Source organism: Miniopterus schreibersii (assembly GCF_964146895.1).
Source record: "Miniopterus schreibersii genome assembly, chromosome: 7".
Taxonomy (NCBI): Eukaryota; Metazoa; Chordata; class Mammalia; order Chiroptera; family Miniopteridae; genus Miniopterus; species Miniopterus schreibersii.
Window position 1 is genome coordinate 41631045 of NC_138108.1, and position 19040 is coordinate 41650084.

Consider the following 19040-nt stretch of genomic DNA (forward strand, 5'->3'; position numbering starts at 1 on the left):
ATATAGATGTCTAATATAATATTGAAATTAATATAATATTGTATGTCAACTGTAATTGAAAAAATAATTTTTTAAATAAAGAAGCTACTGATGCCCAAGCCCCATTCTGATTTCACTGGGAATTTTTAAATAGCTTCCCAGGTAATTCTAATTTGGAACTAGTTTTAAGAACTCTACCTATAAATGATGAAAGAAACCAAAAAGTTCTTCTTCTTGCCTTTCAAATAATATATTTTGATACAGTAGGACTTGTTGCCCTATAAATTTCCTTTCTATTCACATAATCTGTGGCTCTGCCTTCTTGAATTTGCAAACCAAATGGGGGGGAAACTAAATTTTTCAATTCATCAGGCTCCTAAGTAATTGATCAATGTTAGCTTGGACCATTGTTGTCAGAAAAGCAGGATTTAAATAAAGTTATCTTTATTTTACCGATAGATGGCTCAGGAAGCTGGAGAGCTTTCCAAACAGTCATCCAGAAAAGTTGGGTTAAACCAAGAATAGATCAGAATTTCAGGCCAGACCACTGACCACATCAGTAACCTTTAGAAGGTCTGTCTTGCATTTACTGGCTTGGGCCAGACAGCTCAAAACGTTGGGGTCAGAGAGATCAATCACAGCAAGACTGCAGGAATTCAGAACGGCAGCCTTTGTGACAGGATTTCCTGCTGCTCCTTCCTCGGTATCAGATGCCCTGCCCCAGTGACTGTGCCCTAACCTCTCCTCGGTGGCCTGGAGACATCGCAGGAATGGAATTTGGCCTGATGAGAGCAGGAAAGTCCCATGACCACAGAGCTTCCTACGCATAAAGAGCTTAACAATATCCCCAGTCCACACCACGAGTTCCTTCTGAAAGTCTCAAGTTCTTAAAGTTTTCCCAACTAGAACTGCCTTTGCCTGGGGGACCCATTAAACCTTAGAGCGGATTTCTCCAGATGAGGGATGAACAACAAACAAAACACAAGGCCAGGCATTTGGAAATACAACACATGATGCCCTCAGAGGGCAGGGGGACGGACTCTGAACCAAAACCCTCAGGGGCCCCCCAGGAGGCAAAGGCAGAGTGCAGGAGAGAAGCCATGCCTCTCCGTGTGGTCAGTCCCTTGGGATGCGGCTGCTTCCAACGCTGCAATTTGGTTAACTGACCCCAGTCCTTTAGGGAAGCTGAAAAACAGCCTTGTTAGCCACACAAGAATTCAGAACCAGATCTCTCTGGATGAAATGATGCCCTCCCCATGAAAATGAATCTCTCCCTGCCCGCCCAATGTGTCCAGCGCACTGATCACTCTTACAGTGCTTTTCGGTTCCCTCAGATCAGGGGATCTGTGTTGATGTCTGTCGGCCTTCATTAGATGGTGAACCAGAAAGACAGACATGGTGCCTCTCGCACCTCCGCATGGTGGGGACCAAGTGCGTTTGTTGAGTATGACAGAAGCTTCTTAGAGATGAAATGTTCAAAGTGGCATCAATTAACATCGAGTCGAGCGGCTCTTTAGCAGGCAGAGCCCGGAGCATTAGCTGAGAGAGTGGAGAGGGCCACTGTGAGATAAAAGCGGGGGGGGGGGTCAGCAGCGTGCTGGCAAATGCTCAGCCATGGGAGGAATTTCAGAAGCTCTGTTAACAGAAACTCCTAAAAGACCTGAGTATCCACTGCATATTCCTGAAGTGAACACCCAAAGGAGAGTCAGCCCAGAAGGAATGACTACTGCTTACAGCACCCCACCAACAGGCCTGCCCGGCAGCATCTGGGCATTCCTGGCACCTGCCAGCCGAGCCTTGATCTGTTCAGACCCCCTGATCATCTTCTGAGAAATAGTGAGATCATAGCTACAGAGCCGGTAGGACTTCAAGTCATCAATAATGTAACAGAATTCCCATAAACTCTATGGACCTCATATAGTCTGAAAGCTGCAGGCAAGATACCTACTGGGCACCCAGAGGGTGAAATACCATCACTCTCAATCTGTTTCCTTGCGCAAAATTCATTTTTAATATACACCATTCAAATATATCACCAGATAAGTACATATATTTAATATTAATGTAATAAATGTAACTCTGCCTAGTTACAAGCAACTATCTTTGTTTATCTTCTAGAAACATATTTAAGTTCATCAGGCTAAACAAGCATATCCTTCACAATCAGAAAAAGATGAGCTGCCACTCTGCCCCCCTACACACACACCACAAATAAAAAGGAAATCAAATTATGTCTGTGCTGTGCTACATATTTAGATCTGGTGGAACATAATTAGAGAAGCCAGAGATGCTTTAGAGTGTAACTCCTCAGACCAAAATGCAAACTGTGACAGGTACTGTTTCCCCACTAAAGAATAAAAAAAAAAATCCATTCTGACCTTGTAGGGCATACGTCCTTCTTTTGCTGCCTCTCAAAGTTCTCAGACATCCAGTGAATATCTGACCTTTATTTGGACAGCAAAATGCGTCTTCATCGCCGATAATTCCCTGTCTGTATCTATTCCTGTTAAGAGGATCTCAGACCACGGAGAGGAAACTGGCGCTGCTGGTCCTCCAGGAAAGCTCAGGCAGTCAAAGGCAATAGGAAGAGACTTCCTATGTACAGACACATACTTTTCAATTTTAGTTCCCTCCTAATAACTTCACTCCCTTCCTTTCTGGATTTGAATCACTTTGTCACTCCGCGGAAAAGCTTGAGGACAGAGGAGTGAGACCCTGGCGCAGACATAAGGTCCAACTCATGGAATCAGGCTTCCGCTTGGTTTAAAAGAATCAGAACTGTGAGGAGAGAGGCAAGAGAAGCAGCCAACAGGATGTGTGTGGCTGGAGTTCCTGGCATGAAGTCTTGGCTTTCATGTTTATTTTTGGATGTATTTTTCTTAGCCTTTTGATGCAAATTTCTGGCCTGGGAAGTAACCCTACAGTACAAGATCCAACGTTGCCGAAAGTAAGCACAGGCTTCTGACTTGGGAGAGTTCCCTTGGCTTTTAGGCTCCAAGGAATCCTCACAGGAGGGGGTGGGTCCCTATGCATTCACAGGCTGGCGAGAGACTGCCTGTCTGAGGATGGGTCCTGCAGTCCTACCCCAGTGCCCAGGACCACTCAACATGCACCTGAAATGCCAGTCCACCTGGGAAGCCTACCAGCAATGTAAAAGTGCAACAACCTGAAACTGCTTGCATGCCAAATAAAGCGATAAAACCTGCCCAAAAGACTTCTGAGATTTTTATATTCTGTGATATTATGTTTTAAATATTTGGCTTTAATTTTTCTGACAGCCCAAGATAGATAGGAACATCAAGCCTATTCAAGCAGGAGCAGATGCCTCTGAAAGATATATTATTCTAATATGGTTTTTGAAACACATCGGCAAAGACTAAGCTGCTGTCTTTTCAATAATTCCTATTCTCATAGTGGCTTGAAAGATTATTAATGGAAAAGGGCTTTTTCTCCCAATATAGTCCAAAAGAGGCAGTACATAGAAATAACTAAAAAGCTTTTCAGTTCCACCACTGCCAACACATCTGGTAGAATCGAGACAAAAAGCACTCTGAAAATTAGGGACTATAGATGTAAAAATATTTCTTCAAGAATATTTATTGCCCCAGCTGGGTGGCTCTGTTGGTTGGAGTGTTGCCCCGTGCACCAAAAAGGTTGTGGGTTCAATCCCCAGTCAGGGCACATATGGGAGGCAACTGATTGATGTTTCTCACATCGATGTTTCTCTCTCTCTCTCTCTCTCTCTCTCTCTCTCTCCCCCTTTCTCTCTCTCTAAAAAAATCAATAAAAACATATCCTCAGGTGAGTATTATATATATATATGTGTGTGTGTATATATATATATATATATATATGTATATATATATGAATATGCATTAATCTTAGAAATATCCCTGCTTACAAATTGCTTTATTTTCCTAAGACAGAAACATGAATTTACTTCTTATTTTTCCCATTCAGCTTTATATCCCATAAAGCATGAAACAGATTTTTGGTCTGTCAACAATATTTACTGAGGCCACAGACACATTTGGGAAACTTGCTTTATCAAGCATTACCTCGGTTATAGAGAGCAGATTGGTGGCTGCCAGAGGCAGAGGGTGGGAGGGTGGACCAAATGGGTGAAGGGAGTCAGAAGGTATAAACTTACAGTTATAAAATGAATCGTGACATATAATGTACAGCATAGTGACTATAGTTAATACTGCACTGTATATTTGAAAGTTGCTAAGAGAGAAAATCTTTTTTTTTTTTTTAAATATATCTTTATTGATCTCAGAGAGAGGAAAGGAGAGGGAGAGAGAGGGATAGAAACATCAGTGATGAGAGAGTCATTGATAGGCTGCAGCCCACAACCCAGGCATGTGCCCTGACCGGGAATCGAACCCTGATCACCTGAATCCTAGGTCGACGCTTAACCGCTGAGCCACGCCCGGCCGGGCAAGAGAGAAAATCTTAAAAGTTCTCTTCACAAGAAAAAATTGTAACTATTTGTGGTGATGGATATTAACTAGACTCACTGTGGTCACCTTGTCTCAGTATATACAAGCATCAAATCATTATGTTGTACAACTGAAACTAACATAATGATATAGTCAATTATAGATTTTAAAAAATTAAAAATCATTCCATCTGAGCAATGGTTTTCTGTGGTGTGGTTTGCGCTGGTTAAAATAAAATCACAATAGTGTGCAAGAAGTTTCTGGGTAACAATTACAGCTTTTATTGTGACATGAGTCAGACTACAAATTTAAAATATGGCTTTTATTTTTAAAGGCTGTAGGTTTATTGCTGTCTTTAAATTTTCAAATAATTTATTCATGAACATATGTAATATATAATTATTTTGAACATCCTCAAATTTATAATATATAAATTACTTTGAACATGTTCAAATATTTTGAAAAAGGCTCATAATAAAGGAAAGCTTTTGTCCAGAATGATGTTCATGCAATTGAAACACAGGTAAGCAGGTGGTAGACCACTAGTTCAAGGTCCTCTAGTAGTGTATTTTATGGATCTGTTCGAGAGTGCCTCTCTAATCTACTTCTCTGAATGCACAGGACTCATCTCCTCACTGAATGTCCTGTATTTGGAACAGTCCACTTAAAGATGTCAAAGCATGCTGCAAAGCTGAAAGCATCCTTAACAGACACAACATTGGACAAAAATCAGGAAGAAAACTAAAAAATCCCTAGTTTGTTGTTCTAACCATTAGAAACCTTCTTATACTACAGGTGCTGATAAGAAATTCATGGAAGTGGACAACAAATCAGTCCTTTATTTATTCCAAGAGCCACTAACAATCATAAATACCCACAATCTTGGATCAAATATTAATAACAGGCTTAAAGCTCCCAAGCCTACACTTAACTATTTTGCCATTTCACCTCCTTACTGAGAGTGTACAATGCCACTAGTGTCAGAGTTTAAGTTATAATTGTCTCAAGAATTAAAAATGATATTCCAAGACATTAAAATTAATTTTCTCCTGAATGATATCCAAAAACATAACTATCTTCTCCCATCCCATCTCCTCTCTCCCTTCCTCCTTCCCTCCCTTCACCTTCTCCCCCTCCCCCTTGATGCTACTGAAAAATGACGTTTTATACTCTAGTTAATATATTTTATTAAGTACTAATATCAAAAAGGTATGAAAAAATGGAAGCCTTATTGACCAACTCTCAATAAATTTCCCATAATCCACTTAAGCCAAGAAAATATGACCTAACTTCAAGATGGAACAACCCAGCATCTTCAAATCTGACTGCAAACTGGAATCTGAAACATGTAGGAAAAAAGAAAGTAGTTTTTGTCCGGCCGGGCGTGGCTTAGCGGTTGAGCCTTGACCTAGGATACAGGTGATCGGGGTTCGATTCCTGGTCAGGGCACATGCCCGGGTTGTGGGCTCGATCAATGACTCTCTCATCATTGATGTTTCTATCTCTCTCTCCCTCTCCTCTCTCTGAAATCAATAAAGATATATTAGAAAGGAAGGCAGGAAGGCAGGAAGGCAGGCAGGCAGGAAGGCAGGAAGGCAGGAAGGAGAAAAAAAAGAAAAAGAAAGAAAGAGAGAGAGAGAAAGAGGAAGGAAGGAAGGAAGGAAGGAAGGGAGGGAGGGAGGGAGGGAGGGAGGGAGGGAGGGAGGGAGGGAGGGAGGAAGGGAGGAAGGAAGGAAGGGAGGAAGGAAGGAAGGGAGGAAGGAAGTTTTCATTAGAAGAGATATAGGGTACAAAGGAAAGCATTAAGCTGCTACCTCAGTTATATTTGGGGGAGTATTTATTTTACTTGATGCATTTGTAGAGGCTACTGAATAATCCTTCCAGTCATATTTATAATGATACATTTTTTTAATACTCTGGGTGCTACCAATTTGACTCACAGCATAATACACAATATAAAGCAAGAGGTATTTGGGACGAAACTGAGTAGTATTCAAACTTTCGCGTGGAGTTCTCTGAGTGTATCTACCTGGGCAGAATGGAGGAAATTAGCCTTTGGTCAGGAAAATAAGCAGGATTCCCTAGTTTTATGTTGCCACTCAAGTCCAAGTGTAAGATTGAAAATAGACCCTTGGCTCAGCCTATTAAAGAGCTATTCTTAGACTGTGTGACCTGTTGGTATTAGGGACCATAATTTTCAGAGTTAGAAGAAGTAACCCAGAATCCTGGTCCTTGTGTTTTATCCTCAAGCCCCTTTACGTGACATCAAGGACAGAGACGATGCAAAGCTAAATATCAGGTTGCTTGCCATACAAGGAAGCCACCATGGCATTCCTCAAAAGTAGATAATCAGATGAGGTGAATACGCAAATTTAGACCCACGATTCAGGTTATCTCACGCTTACTGCTCGGAACCTACGGGAAGGAGCCTGACACTGAGCTCCTTCCCTTGCTGCGGGGGCAGCTCATCCTTCTGCTGGCTTCTTCCTGCCGTCTCATGGTTCGGTGGACTTCTACCTGAATTCCGAAGCTACATGATCCCTCCGTTCATAACCTTTCCCTTTTGGTATTTGGCTGACAGACTTGCTAACACATATTTTTGCCAGTGTAGTGAATAGTTGAATTATAAACTCTATCGCCTGACATAATCAAGGAATAGGTGTTCTGATTATCAAACATTTTCTTAGCAGATCAGTGCTATACACGCCATCAATGGATGGCCCATATTCAAAGAAAAGAATAAATTTATTTAATGCTAATGATATACTGTACTCTGAAATAATATTGACTTGCTAGTTTGTTTTCTGTCTCTTCCGAGTAGAACAAAAGGTCCGCCCTGAGAGCAGGAGCCCTGTCAATCTTTCTCACTGTTATATCTTTACCTGACACATAGGAGACACTCAGTAAGTATTTATTGAATAAACGAACAGTCGAATAAACATAATTCAATCTCTTCCATTTAAAAGGTACCGTAGAATTTTACACGCTCTTAGCATCCTCACGGACTGCATATGTACAAGCACGCCCATTAATAAAGTTCTGATTAACACAGATCGCTAGATAATGGAGTTTCCTGCATTTTCATTTTAGCCAGTTAAAAAATTGACTGACCATCTTATTTGAATTCTGTACTTATGTGCACAAACAGGCAAATAAGATGAAGTATCTGACTAATCTCTTACTCCTCTGAGACTCCCGTCCCCCATGGGAGGAAGAGCTCCCACTAGAGCTCTACCCATCCCTTCAGTTCACTAGAGTTCCTGGCAGGGCAGATCAGAAATCACGCTCTGAGGTCTCAGATGAGGGGCTGGACCCACGAACTACAAAATCATGTGGCAAGGTTTGGGATACCAAGGACCACCCTCAATACCAATACCCCAATTTCATAGTTTTTTCCTAATGGACATATCCTTGAAAAACAGCCCTGTAGTGTACAATCTGACCAAGGAATCAAGTTTAGCATCACTGACAGTAAGAGAACCAGGCATCATGAACCTCCCTATGTACTAGGTATCGCCTTTGATATTTTCTTGCCAAAATCATTTGGTTTAACTTAATCAAGTCTTTAGCCTTAACTTCCATTTACAGGAAACCCTGGTGGAGGGGTACGAAAAATATACCAGGAGAAAACAATCAGACAAATCTTGAATTTTGGAGAAACTGACCTGTCCTTTTAAATGAGCCAATGCCATGGAGAGAGAAAGAGAAAGAAAAAACAAGGAGTGAAAAGAAAAGGAAAGAAAGGAGGGGCAGGAAGAAAGGGAGGGAGACAGAGAGGCTGACAGAAATAACAGTCAAATGCAATATGTGCCTCCTTAGGTGAGTCTGATTCGGGAGAAAATACAGCTATAAAAGGCGTTTATGGAACAACTGAGGAAATTTGAATTCTAGACTGGATATTAGATGATATTAGGATATTGTTCATTTTATAGGTGAAATAATGGTGTTATAGGTATGTAGCAGAATATTCTAATTTCTCAGATATACATGCTGAATATTTAAAATGAAATGTCATGTCTGTCATTTACATTAAGTGGTTCCAAAAAAACAAAACAGATATGAAGCAAATGTGGCCGTACCTTAACAAGTGCTGCACTAGTGCAGGTACACAGGTGTGTGTCGCGTTACTCTCTTTGATTTTCTGTTAGGCTTGGAAATTATTTAAATAAGTTTTTAATATTCGCATGCAGCAACTTCTCAGAAACTTCCTAATTGGTAATTAGGAGCACTGAGGGCTCCTAATTAAAATAAGTTTTTAGTATTTCTCCAAATCATTATCAGCAGTTTGAATCAGTCATCACAGACAAAAAGCAGTTATAATGACACACATCACAGGTAGGAATCTTTTTTGTTCTTAACCAGTTTTCTGAATTTCCTTTTTGGAACAGACTTTTTTAGTTTACCTTTTAAAATGAAAGATCCAAAAAAATGGCTTATTTGCCTCAAGCTTGGTCCATTTTAATTGACAGAAACCCTCTCCACACACCTCATGCAAACCTTCTTCAGCTTTGCTTTCCTAAAACTAGCTTTTGTCTCTGAACTTTACAGAGCAGTTGGAGCTCTTTAATATTTTCTAAGGGAAACATTTCAAACAAGTAACCCCGCAATTTATTCACTACTGCCAAGAATAAAAGTAACAGGTTTCACCACCAAGGCCCTCCAAGGCTTTGCAGGACTTTTAAGGCAAAGCATCACTCATTCACCGGCAGGCTTGCTCCCTTAATGCATCTGTCATTTGTTTGGCTCTGGAGGAAACTATTTGATTACACAAAATTCTTTTTAGATCAAGTTTAAAATCTTAGCCACCCTGGGACAAGTGGCGAAGCCTGCCAACTCAATGGGTTAACACTTGGACATACTGAGCCCAGGACAAAGATAAGGAACCACCACAGGTTAAAATCAGAAGCTTGAAGAACTGAAAAGGAATGAGCGTGAAAGATGCAAGGCTTAGCTGGGTCTTTCTAAGTGCTCCACTTGCCATTACTGCATATACGATGATTTATTCCCTGTACTTCTTATAAATGAGTGCACTACCCTAAGGGGCGCTGGTAAGCAGCAGTAAATGCAAAAGCCACCAGGACCAGTTGCATCCATCCACTGCTGTGCCACCTAAGCATTTTGAAGTTGGCAAGTAACCAGACATCTTTATGTCCCTCATTTCTCATTCCTTATTATGGGGCACATCATTTTTAAAAGCATTTAAATGAAGCAGATATTAACCCCATTCATTCCACTTTACCAGGGAACATGTCAATGATGATTTTTAAAATGCAAAAGAAAATGTCAAAGTATTTTGTTCCCTGGTTAAGAATACATCTGTGGAATAGGAGGGAGGAAATACATAAAACACTCTATGGTCATTCAAGAAATAATTATAAGGTATGTCAAACTACAGAAAATTGAGCAAGCACTAAATTAAAAAAAAAGAGATGTCTTGTGTCAAAATGGCTTTTTCACTCACTTATTTCAAAGGCAAGTTTTGAAATTAAATTCCATCCACCAGCTCAGAACAGAACACATTAAGGCCTGGCTGTAATGCCATTATCCATGTGGCAGCTCCTTTTCTTTTCCACAACCACATTAATTGACAAAGAAGCCTTGGGGCTCACCTCCCATAGAGCCTTGAAGTCCTTCTGCTCGATGCGGAGCAGTTCACTGCTCTCCCTGGTAACGATGGTCGCATGTCGGGGTGTGTTGTCCAGAATGGACTCTCCAAAGGCTGTTCCAATTCCTAGAGTACAGATGGTCACCGCATCCTGAGAATCCCAAAAACTTGTCATTAGAAAATTAAACATTTAACGAATGGGTGAGTTGTCTTTTATTTGAATTGCAGTATAATCTGTACACAATAAAACACTTGATTTAATTGCACAGTCCAACAAGTTTTGACCCAAAACAAGACAGAACATTTCTACCACCCCCAAAAGTTCCCTCATGTTTCTTTCCATCAAAACCCTCCTTTCAGAGGGGATTTATTTTTATCGCCATAAGAGTGTTTTGCTGGTTTTAGAACTTCATGTGAAAGGAATCAGACAATACACCCTCTTTGATGCCTGGCCTCTTTTGCTCAACATAATGGATATAAGATTCATCCAAGTTGTTGCACGGATCGGTAGGTTTTTTCCTTTCATTGACAAGTGGTTTCCCACTGCACGGAGATGCTACAGTTCGCTTATTCGGTGTCCTATTGGTGGACTTCCGAGTTGTTTCTAGTTTGGGGATGTTGCGAATAAAGTAATAATATGCGAGTCTTTTTGGGGGCGGGGTTACCTTTGTATATGACTACGATCTGCTTTAAGAAGAAAGGGGAAAATCTCCTAAAAACAAAGTAAGGTTTATAGTGAGGAGGAGCAGTTATAATATTTAAGTAGGAAACTGGAATAGGGATGCCGTTACGTCAGTCTGTCTTGAAGAGATGGGGAAACTGAGGGCCAGAGTGGTTGATTCACATATCCTCATAACGAGTAGAGCAGCCAGGGTCTAGCCACTGCTCTCTGACTACAGAGTCTAAGCTTTTGGTGTCATGCTGCCTCCTGCAGCCAGAGCAGAGGAAAAACAGCATCTGATTAAGGGCAGAATGGCTAGTTTATAAAAAGTTGTGAATCAATGATTTAAGTGTCTTAAGATGTACTAAAAGAGTAATTTCCTCTCTGCATGCAACATTAGTGATAATATTGGGATTTAATACTAACTAGGTTCACATAATACAAATAGCCATTCAAAATCACCTAACATTAATTTTGCAAGGCATTACCGACTAAGGGAGATACACAAGGGTAATCCTGAGTTAGAAAGCACAGTTTTCCTTTCATGCATCTAATACACCATAATAGGCAAATGTTATTAGGATCAACTTAGTGACTCTGTAATCACATTACTAAGACAAATGCCCATAAGAATCCAGTTCCTTGAACCATAGCAAATTGCTTCTGCACAGATATTACCATATACAATCGCGTTCAGGAAAATAAAATCGATAACATCTCAGAAAAGAATAAAAGATTAGGGCAGAATTTAAGAAGAGCGTGCTAGTAAATTTTCCAGAAAGTCAGTTGTAAATTAATTCAGTCAGAAACATATCCCCAGAACTGACATATCAATAGTCAGTGATAGTACGGTGCCTCTGAATAATTTTCAAACTCCAGTAAAAACACAGGTGGATTATGATAAAGACTTTCGTGAATTCTGTAGTATATCAGTTTCCCTTGATAATTCCACTAGCTTACTTCATTTTATAATCTGAACCCTGCAGAAAGGATTCTTTTGCCTAATTTGTATTTTCCAGTGTTAAATTTTATTTTAAAACTTGACAGGGCCCTGGCCAGTGTGGCCCAGTTGGTTGGGCATTGTCCCATGCACCAAAAGGTTGCCCGTTTGATTCCTGGTCAGGGCACATCCTGGGTTGTGGTCTCAGTCTCCGACAGGGGGCATGCAGGAGGCAATCAATCAGTGTGTCACTCTCACATCTATGTTTCTCTCCCTCTCCCTTCCTCTCTCTCTGAAAATCAATAAAAACATTTTTTAAAGAAACTTGACAGGGATGGATCATAAATATTACTCCTGCCACTATCCAGTACCTTAAATATCTAAAGTTATCCACAAAGTATAATGCAAAAGTACAATGAAGATCTGTTATTCATGAGCTGGTTGTAGATTTTTATGAATTAAACAGTCTTCTTTCTCACTTCCTATTGCTAATACATGTAATTTATCACCAAAAAGCATACCAAAAAATACACATGAAAGTCACATGAGCCTGTCTTCTTGCTAGTGAGCAGCCCTTGTAGTAAAGACAGAAGACTGAAATTATTCTTGGATTTTCCCCAGGGAGTGTCACATTACCCAGGCCTTATCATACAGAATAAAATGTAGCCACGTCTATATTGCCAACTGCACCTCTCAGTGTAGTTCACCGGTCAGGACCTCGGTAAGGAGTGGCGCCAGCCTCGGTCATTTGATCAAGCACCCGGGTCATTTGCAGGAGCCCACAATCTCCTACCAGAACTGAGTGTAGATTCATTTCCTCCTTCATACTTGATCCACTCAAATTTAAGGACAGAGAATCACAAATACAGGACATGATCTTGAAATTAGGATTGTAAAACCTCACCTGAAAGGAGTATTACTTGCAAGTTCAAACTTGAATTTCAGCAGGCTCGATCGTTTTAGGACAAACTTACTTAGAAATCTGAATGGATTTGAGAGGTATGGATTGGGCACTGGGATCACTGGCCCAAGGAAGTAGAAGGTCCTAAGAAGCACATTTTTCCTCTGAGCACTAATCACTATCTTTATAGTCATGGGCACTAGGCCTTCCTTGCATTTGAATTCCAGGCAGGGCCTTGCAAGGTGCTTAGAAAGTAATCATTGAACAAGGACACTAACATTCAAATGTTCCCTCGCTTAGCAGAACCAGTATATGTTGATCAGCATGGACGCTGAAGGCAAGAGAAACGTGAGCACGGTGAATGTGAGCCAGTGCAGCAGAAGCACTCCTGCGCTGGCCCACGCTAACATCTAACGGACCCCTGCAGGTCGGGGTCCCAAGCCTGAGACCCTGCAGATGTGCTCAATGCCTGCCTTGGCCTGTCGCTGAATGTGTCCATTTCTACACATAACGTCCTTCCACATACTCTAGAACTCTGCTTATGTCTCAACACTTATTTAATAGGGACCATTCAGACTTTTTTATGTTCTGCCTATTTGCGGATTAATGTCAGGAAGGCCACCTGAAAGAATATATTTACAGTGACACAGAGACTGAAGAAAGCAATCAGCACCTACTCAGAAAATACAATAAAATATTAACAACAGTGAAGGAATGCCCTATTTTGGGATAAGATGGCAATTTATTTTAAGGACTTCGAAATATAAAATAAGATTTAAAAACTTGAATGTCTTCAATATATGAAGGTGAGTTTAGTAGATGCTGCTGGAGTCCTGCCTTGTTCCCCCACCCCTTTATCTGTCCCCTCCCTCTCCCAATCATTTAGCTTTCTGGGTGGTTGCCATACACACCTCTGCACTGCTCCTCCTGAGGACAAAGTGCTGGGCAGTTAATGCCTGTAAGGTACACCCTCCACCAAAAAAGCACGAGAGTAGGAGCATTAAATGCCCTGGATTTCTAACCCTACACAGTTTCTTAGAGGGTCCCCTGGAGGAGTGAGCTCAGTTGCCCACAGTGGAAATCCTCTTATCAACATTTTTATTGGCTTTCCTTCATTTCTTGTATCACTTCCCCACCCCCTATTCCTAGGGTCATGTCCAAAAAACCCCACTTATGGCCAAATTGTTGTCTCCAGGTCAGCTTCTGGAGGAAATCAAAACAAACATGGCTCTAAGGCCAAGTTACACTGGGACCTCTGGGGAGGTACTGGGTCAAACCAGCATTTCCCAAAGAGGCTACTGTAATAGGGGCAGAGGCCAGCTCATCACTTACTGCTTTGCATCTGACACATCGTAAGTGCAGTATCCTTTTGGTGACACATGGGAAGACTTCGTTTTGTTAGTAAAGCATATTGGGTTTCTGAGGCAATTCTACTATAGCACTAGGGGTGATGGGCTCTCAAAAAATATTACCTATGGCATGTTACTGATATGTCACCTGGTTTCTCCTCCCGATCTGATCCAGCGCTCTCTCAGTCCACTTGATCACTCCTTCTACCCTCTAAAACACTGAATTACCCACTTACCCTTCATAGTGCATACCCTACCGTTCATCAGTATGTACGCGGATCTCCACGTCTGTTAGTGCAGTACCGTGTGCCATGTACTTGGCCAGATGTCTTGACTATGATGCCTCATTTATTCCTCACAACAGTTAGATGACTTAAAGTATTTAAGGTGCTTTGCACAGGACCTGACTCAAAAGAATGCTTAATAAATTGCAGATATTTTTATGGATGGTAATATTAAAATAACATCAGTATTATTATTATTATTGCTGTTTTATAGGTTGAAGAAAATCAGGCTCAAAGATGGTCAGTAGTTTGCCTAAAAGCATGACTAGTAAGTGGAAGAGTTGAGACTAGAAATTAGTTATTCTAATTACCTCCTATACATTTCTTAAATTGTCATGAAATTTAAGTACCTCTTGCCAAGGCTCAATAGAAAAATCTATTAAACTACTAATTTAATCCTTATAGGTTCTCTTTTCAACCAGCCATTCTATAGATTTATTGAATACCTAATAAGTCCAAATCACCATGAAAATATAAAACATTTGGCACTGCTCCGCCTCTAACCCTTCAATTTCAACATTAGGGTCCACTTGGCCCTTACCTAGAGGGCCACATCCCCTCCAGGCTGGGACACCAATCCTCTAACTCACTAGGAGGAATGTAGGCAATCATAAGCCAGAAACCAAGGATCGCATCAGCATTTCTGCTCTTCCTACTCTGATCCTGTAATAACAGAGTTCCCACCTCAGCTGGAGAAACTGAGTTCCTGTCTGCCTGCATATCTGCCTTGATAACCTGCCTAGTATCCTAATTCTTGTCAACAGGGCTGACCACCCTGTTCTGACTGCCCTCCCTGGCCTCTCTGGCACCTTTTCTTGCCAGGCCTCTTTGTCAGCCCACCTGGCTGCCCATCTCCATCACTTGGGCCTGCCTCCTGACTCTGCCCGTTACTAAGCCATGCCCCACCGTGTTACCACTTGTGAGACCTGCCTCTGCCCTTCACCACACAAACCCCTGGGGCCGTGTCACTCCACATTCAGCTTCCTGCCCAGGTCCTGCCCAGCACCGCCTGAACATGCAACATGCCTGTGGACAGCTCCACCTCCACGCAGGTGCCCCCTCGTTTCCAGGGTCTCTCTGCCCAGCTCGGCACCAACTCAAAGTCATGAACGATATTTGCCACGGTATATGTTACAGTGGGATAGGCGAGGTCGGGTTATCTCCGTTCATAAAGTTGGTATTGGGTAAGTGAACAAATGTCAACAAAGCTGCCCTGGTGGAGGGCAGGGAACATCAGGCAAGGACACACCTGGAGGCACCCACGTTAGCACCCCCCATGCTTAGTGGGAAGAGCCCAGGAGGCAGCACAGAGAAGCACAGGCCTAGAGACTTGGATTCAAAACTGTTCTCTGTCAGTTACTAACACTGTGGCTTTGGGTAGAAGGCTCCTAGAGCCTCAGACCCTCACTTATGACATGGAAGCTATCTTTCTTATAAAGTTATTAGCAGGATTCGATAAGAATAAAATAATATATACAGAGTTCTGTATGGTTCCTGGCACATTGTAGGTGGTTCATAAATAATGGAAAATATTATTTCTGACTTAGCCATATTTATATACTTGTATAGGTTATCTACATTTCTAAAAAGCAAATTATATTTTTCTGTTATTTAAATAACAGAGAATTTCTATATTCATTTCCTGTTAATCTTCAATTAACAATGGCCTTTCAACACTTAAATTCCAAGTTTCTCTGATCCCCAGTTTGGATGTCAAGTGGTTTGAATGACCTGCAAAACACTTCAGCTCTCTGGGGAGCTTATATTCAAAGAAACCCTTCTGAAGAATCCTGCTGTAAATCAAAGAATCCTTTCATTCTGCTACTAATCGCCCCTTAATTTATCTGCTTTGTATGTCAGAATTATGGTATACTGGGTGTTCTTAAAGCAGCATTCTCGTATGAAGCATTTTACTTGTTTGTTTCATTATAAATATAGCTACAGTATGAGAATGGGGATGATGCTAAGAAAGCCAGTGATTATATGTCACTGATATCCAAGCTAATAAACATGTGCCTTGCAAATAATGTCGATAAGCAGCCACTAAAATCCAACTGACACAAGTTACACACAGTCTGGATGAAATTTAAAATAACAATAAAATAGACATAAGACTTCTCTGTGATAAGCACATTACAATTTTTTTTAGTTGTCCTGTAACTTCATGGGGTATCTGATCTTTTTATTACGTATTTTTTCAGATTGCACATATAAGTGAGAGCACACAGTATTTGTCTTTCTCTGTCTGACAGTTGTCACTTAGCATAATGCCTTCAAGGTCCATCCATGCTGTTCTGAATGGTAGGAGTTCCTCATTTCTTATGTCTGAGTATTCCATTGTATACATCTCACATCTTCTTTATCCATTCATCTATAGATGACACTTAGGTTGTTTCTATGTCTTGGCTATGGTAAACAATACTACTATGAATGTGGGGTGCAGACATAGTGTTTTCATTACCTTTGGGTATATTCCCAGAAGTCAATTTGCTGGATCACATGGCAGTTCTATGTTTAACTTTCTGAGGCATCCCCATACTGTTTTCCATAGCGGCCGCACCAACTGACAATCCCACCAACAGTGCACACGGGCTCCCTTTTCTCCGCACGTACACCAGCATCTGTTCTCTCGTCTTTCTGATGACGGGCATTCTACCAGGCGTGAGGGGGTATCTCACTGTGGTTTTCATTGGCATTGCCCTTATGACCAGTGACGATGAGCATTTTCTTATGTACCTGTTGGCATTTCACATATCTTCTTTGGAGAAATGTCTACTCATGTCCTTTGCCCATTTTTCAATTGGGTTGTTTTTTGCTACTGAGTTCTATGAGTTCTTTATATATTTTTTATAATAACCCCTTACCAGATATGTGGTTTGTAAATATTTTCCCCCATTCCACAGGTTGTCTTTTTGCTTTGCTAGTGGTTTCCTTTGCTGTGCAATTATGAATATTTACTTCACTTCTATATTACTCAAGAAGAGTTCATTGTCTCACAGTATATTTATTGTTTTGGATATATGATTGATTAACATTAAGGAATAAATTGGTCCTTCAAGTGTGTAGACCGTAAAACACAAATTTTTACAAAGCAAATATTCTTACAATTTCTATTTTAGGACTATAGACAATAATTTCCATTAAGTTTGGTAGTGCCTGTGTTTGTTTCATGAGCTTGAATTTAGTACTGAAATTTATTGAATATCCAAGTTCTTTTAAAAAATAATAATTTAATGGAGACTCATCTCTAATTTTGTCAAGACATTAGACAGCATTTGCCATCTAAAGGATTTATTGCCAAGCACAAAGGCAAAGTAGTTCTAAGTCAAATGTGGTTTTTCTAACCAGTAGCAAAGACAAAATTTATTACTTGGCTCTTCCCTGGAATCAGAGTGTTAGACACAGCTTAACAGGATCAGGGAAGCTGGCTGCAGGAAGGTTCCATCAGAACCGACGAGCATTAGCACTGGGATAACTGAACAAGGGAGGCCAGCTCCATTTCAGCTGAGGGCCAGTCTGTCCTGCACTGTGGCTCAGTCTTGCATCCACCCAAACAAAGAATCACATGCAACAAACCCAAATATAGTATGTGCATGTATCGTTCAAGGTGTTAAATAAACCTGATCACTTCCTAACAAATAACATGGTCGCAGCATAGACAAATAGTAAGAGATTACAAACTGCCTCTGTGGGCTTGGCACTGTTCAAGTTCTATGGGCTCAATAAATGTGTTCAGAAAATGTTTCCCGATGGTGACAATGTTCTCTGTCTGAAAATAATGGGGTGAAATGAGAGTGAATGGAAGGAACAGGCAGGTAAAGGCAGAAAGACACACACCCACATAAAGGAGAAATCTGCCTGTCCTTTAAATTAGGTAAACAAAACTGTAATGTTTAAAAACATCTTTGACGTAGAGACAAAGAAAGGGTAAATAAAAGCACATTTTACTTTGGGGAGAGTACCAGTAAGAGATCTTTTTCCAAAATTGGGCTAAAAAGGGGCAGAGAATTGCACAGAGACAGGTGTGAGGATGCATAAAATGATGACCAAGGCCAAGTGCCGCCCAGATCCGCTGATCCCACGAAATGGCTGAACAATATTGTTAAACTTCTTGCCATTTCCAATCCGAAAGTACATTTCTTGGTTTTTTTCTATGCTAGCACTGCCCTCTTGTGATAAAATGGCAGCATTGCAGGCTTTGCAACTGACAGCATTCCCCACACTAAGCGATCAACTTTTCTTTGCGGGGGGCAGAGCACCAGAACCCCTGCTCTATGCCAAGTTTTGTACTAAGGGCTTTATATACATTAACTCATTTAAAGTAGGAACTGTTATCTCCATCTTATAGGTAATCTAACTTGCCTAAGATCCCACAGTAATTAGGTGGCAGAGAGAGGACTTCTAAAGTCGGATTTTAACCACTATGCTTTGCATTAGGTATTTATTTACACTTTAAATGAGACCTCTTAAAGAGATGTAGAAGTTTTAGTGAATTAATACACCATCCCATTCTCTATTTTTCAGCATGAACCTCTATTCACCCAGCAGCCATCAGAAATTCTTCTTTGATATGACTGAAAACATATTATATACTCTTTTTGGTGTAAAGATTAACTTAAAACCTTATATATTTCTAGGATTTAAATATTTACCATGCCAAAAAGGTCCCTCACCTGTAAAATCTGCAGAGAAAAGTAGGGCCTTTTCTCTCTGTCTCTTTCTCTCTCTGAAACACACACACAGAGTTAGACACTGTTGCTTCATATAGTGAAGTTTATAAGCCTATTTATTGTTTTTAAGTTTATTGTTTATAATTTGTTCCAATCTTCACTTTTCACCCTAAATCTATTCACATATTAATGAGAAAAAAGTGCACCCA

The 19040-nt window shown here is 40.7% G+C and overlaps 1 protein-coding gene across 4 annotated transcripts in view; it reads right to left on the reverse strand.

The window, feature by feature from the left end:
* Nucleotides 1-19040, reverse strand: part of RAPGEF4 (Rap guanine nucleotide exchange factor 4) — a 249417-nt gene that overhangs the window by 186189 nt on the left and 44188 nt on the right. For 3 of the 4 annotated variants that reach the window (XM_081143393.1, XM_081143392.1, XM_081143389.1), the window contains exon 4: nucleotides 10031-10177. Coding sequence is in view for 2 of the 4 variants with exons in the window: in XM_081143389.1 (XP_080999515.1) it covers nucleotides 10031-10177 (147 nt within the window). In the remaining 2 variants the exon portion in view is untranslated. Of the gene's footprint in view, nucleotides 1-2357; nucleotides 2762-10030; nucleotides 10178-19040 lie in introns of those variants that run through there. The other variant, XM_081143390.1, reaches the window with a different exon arrangement.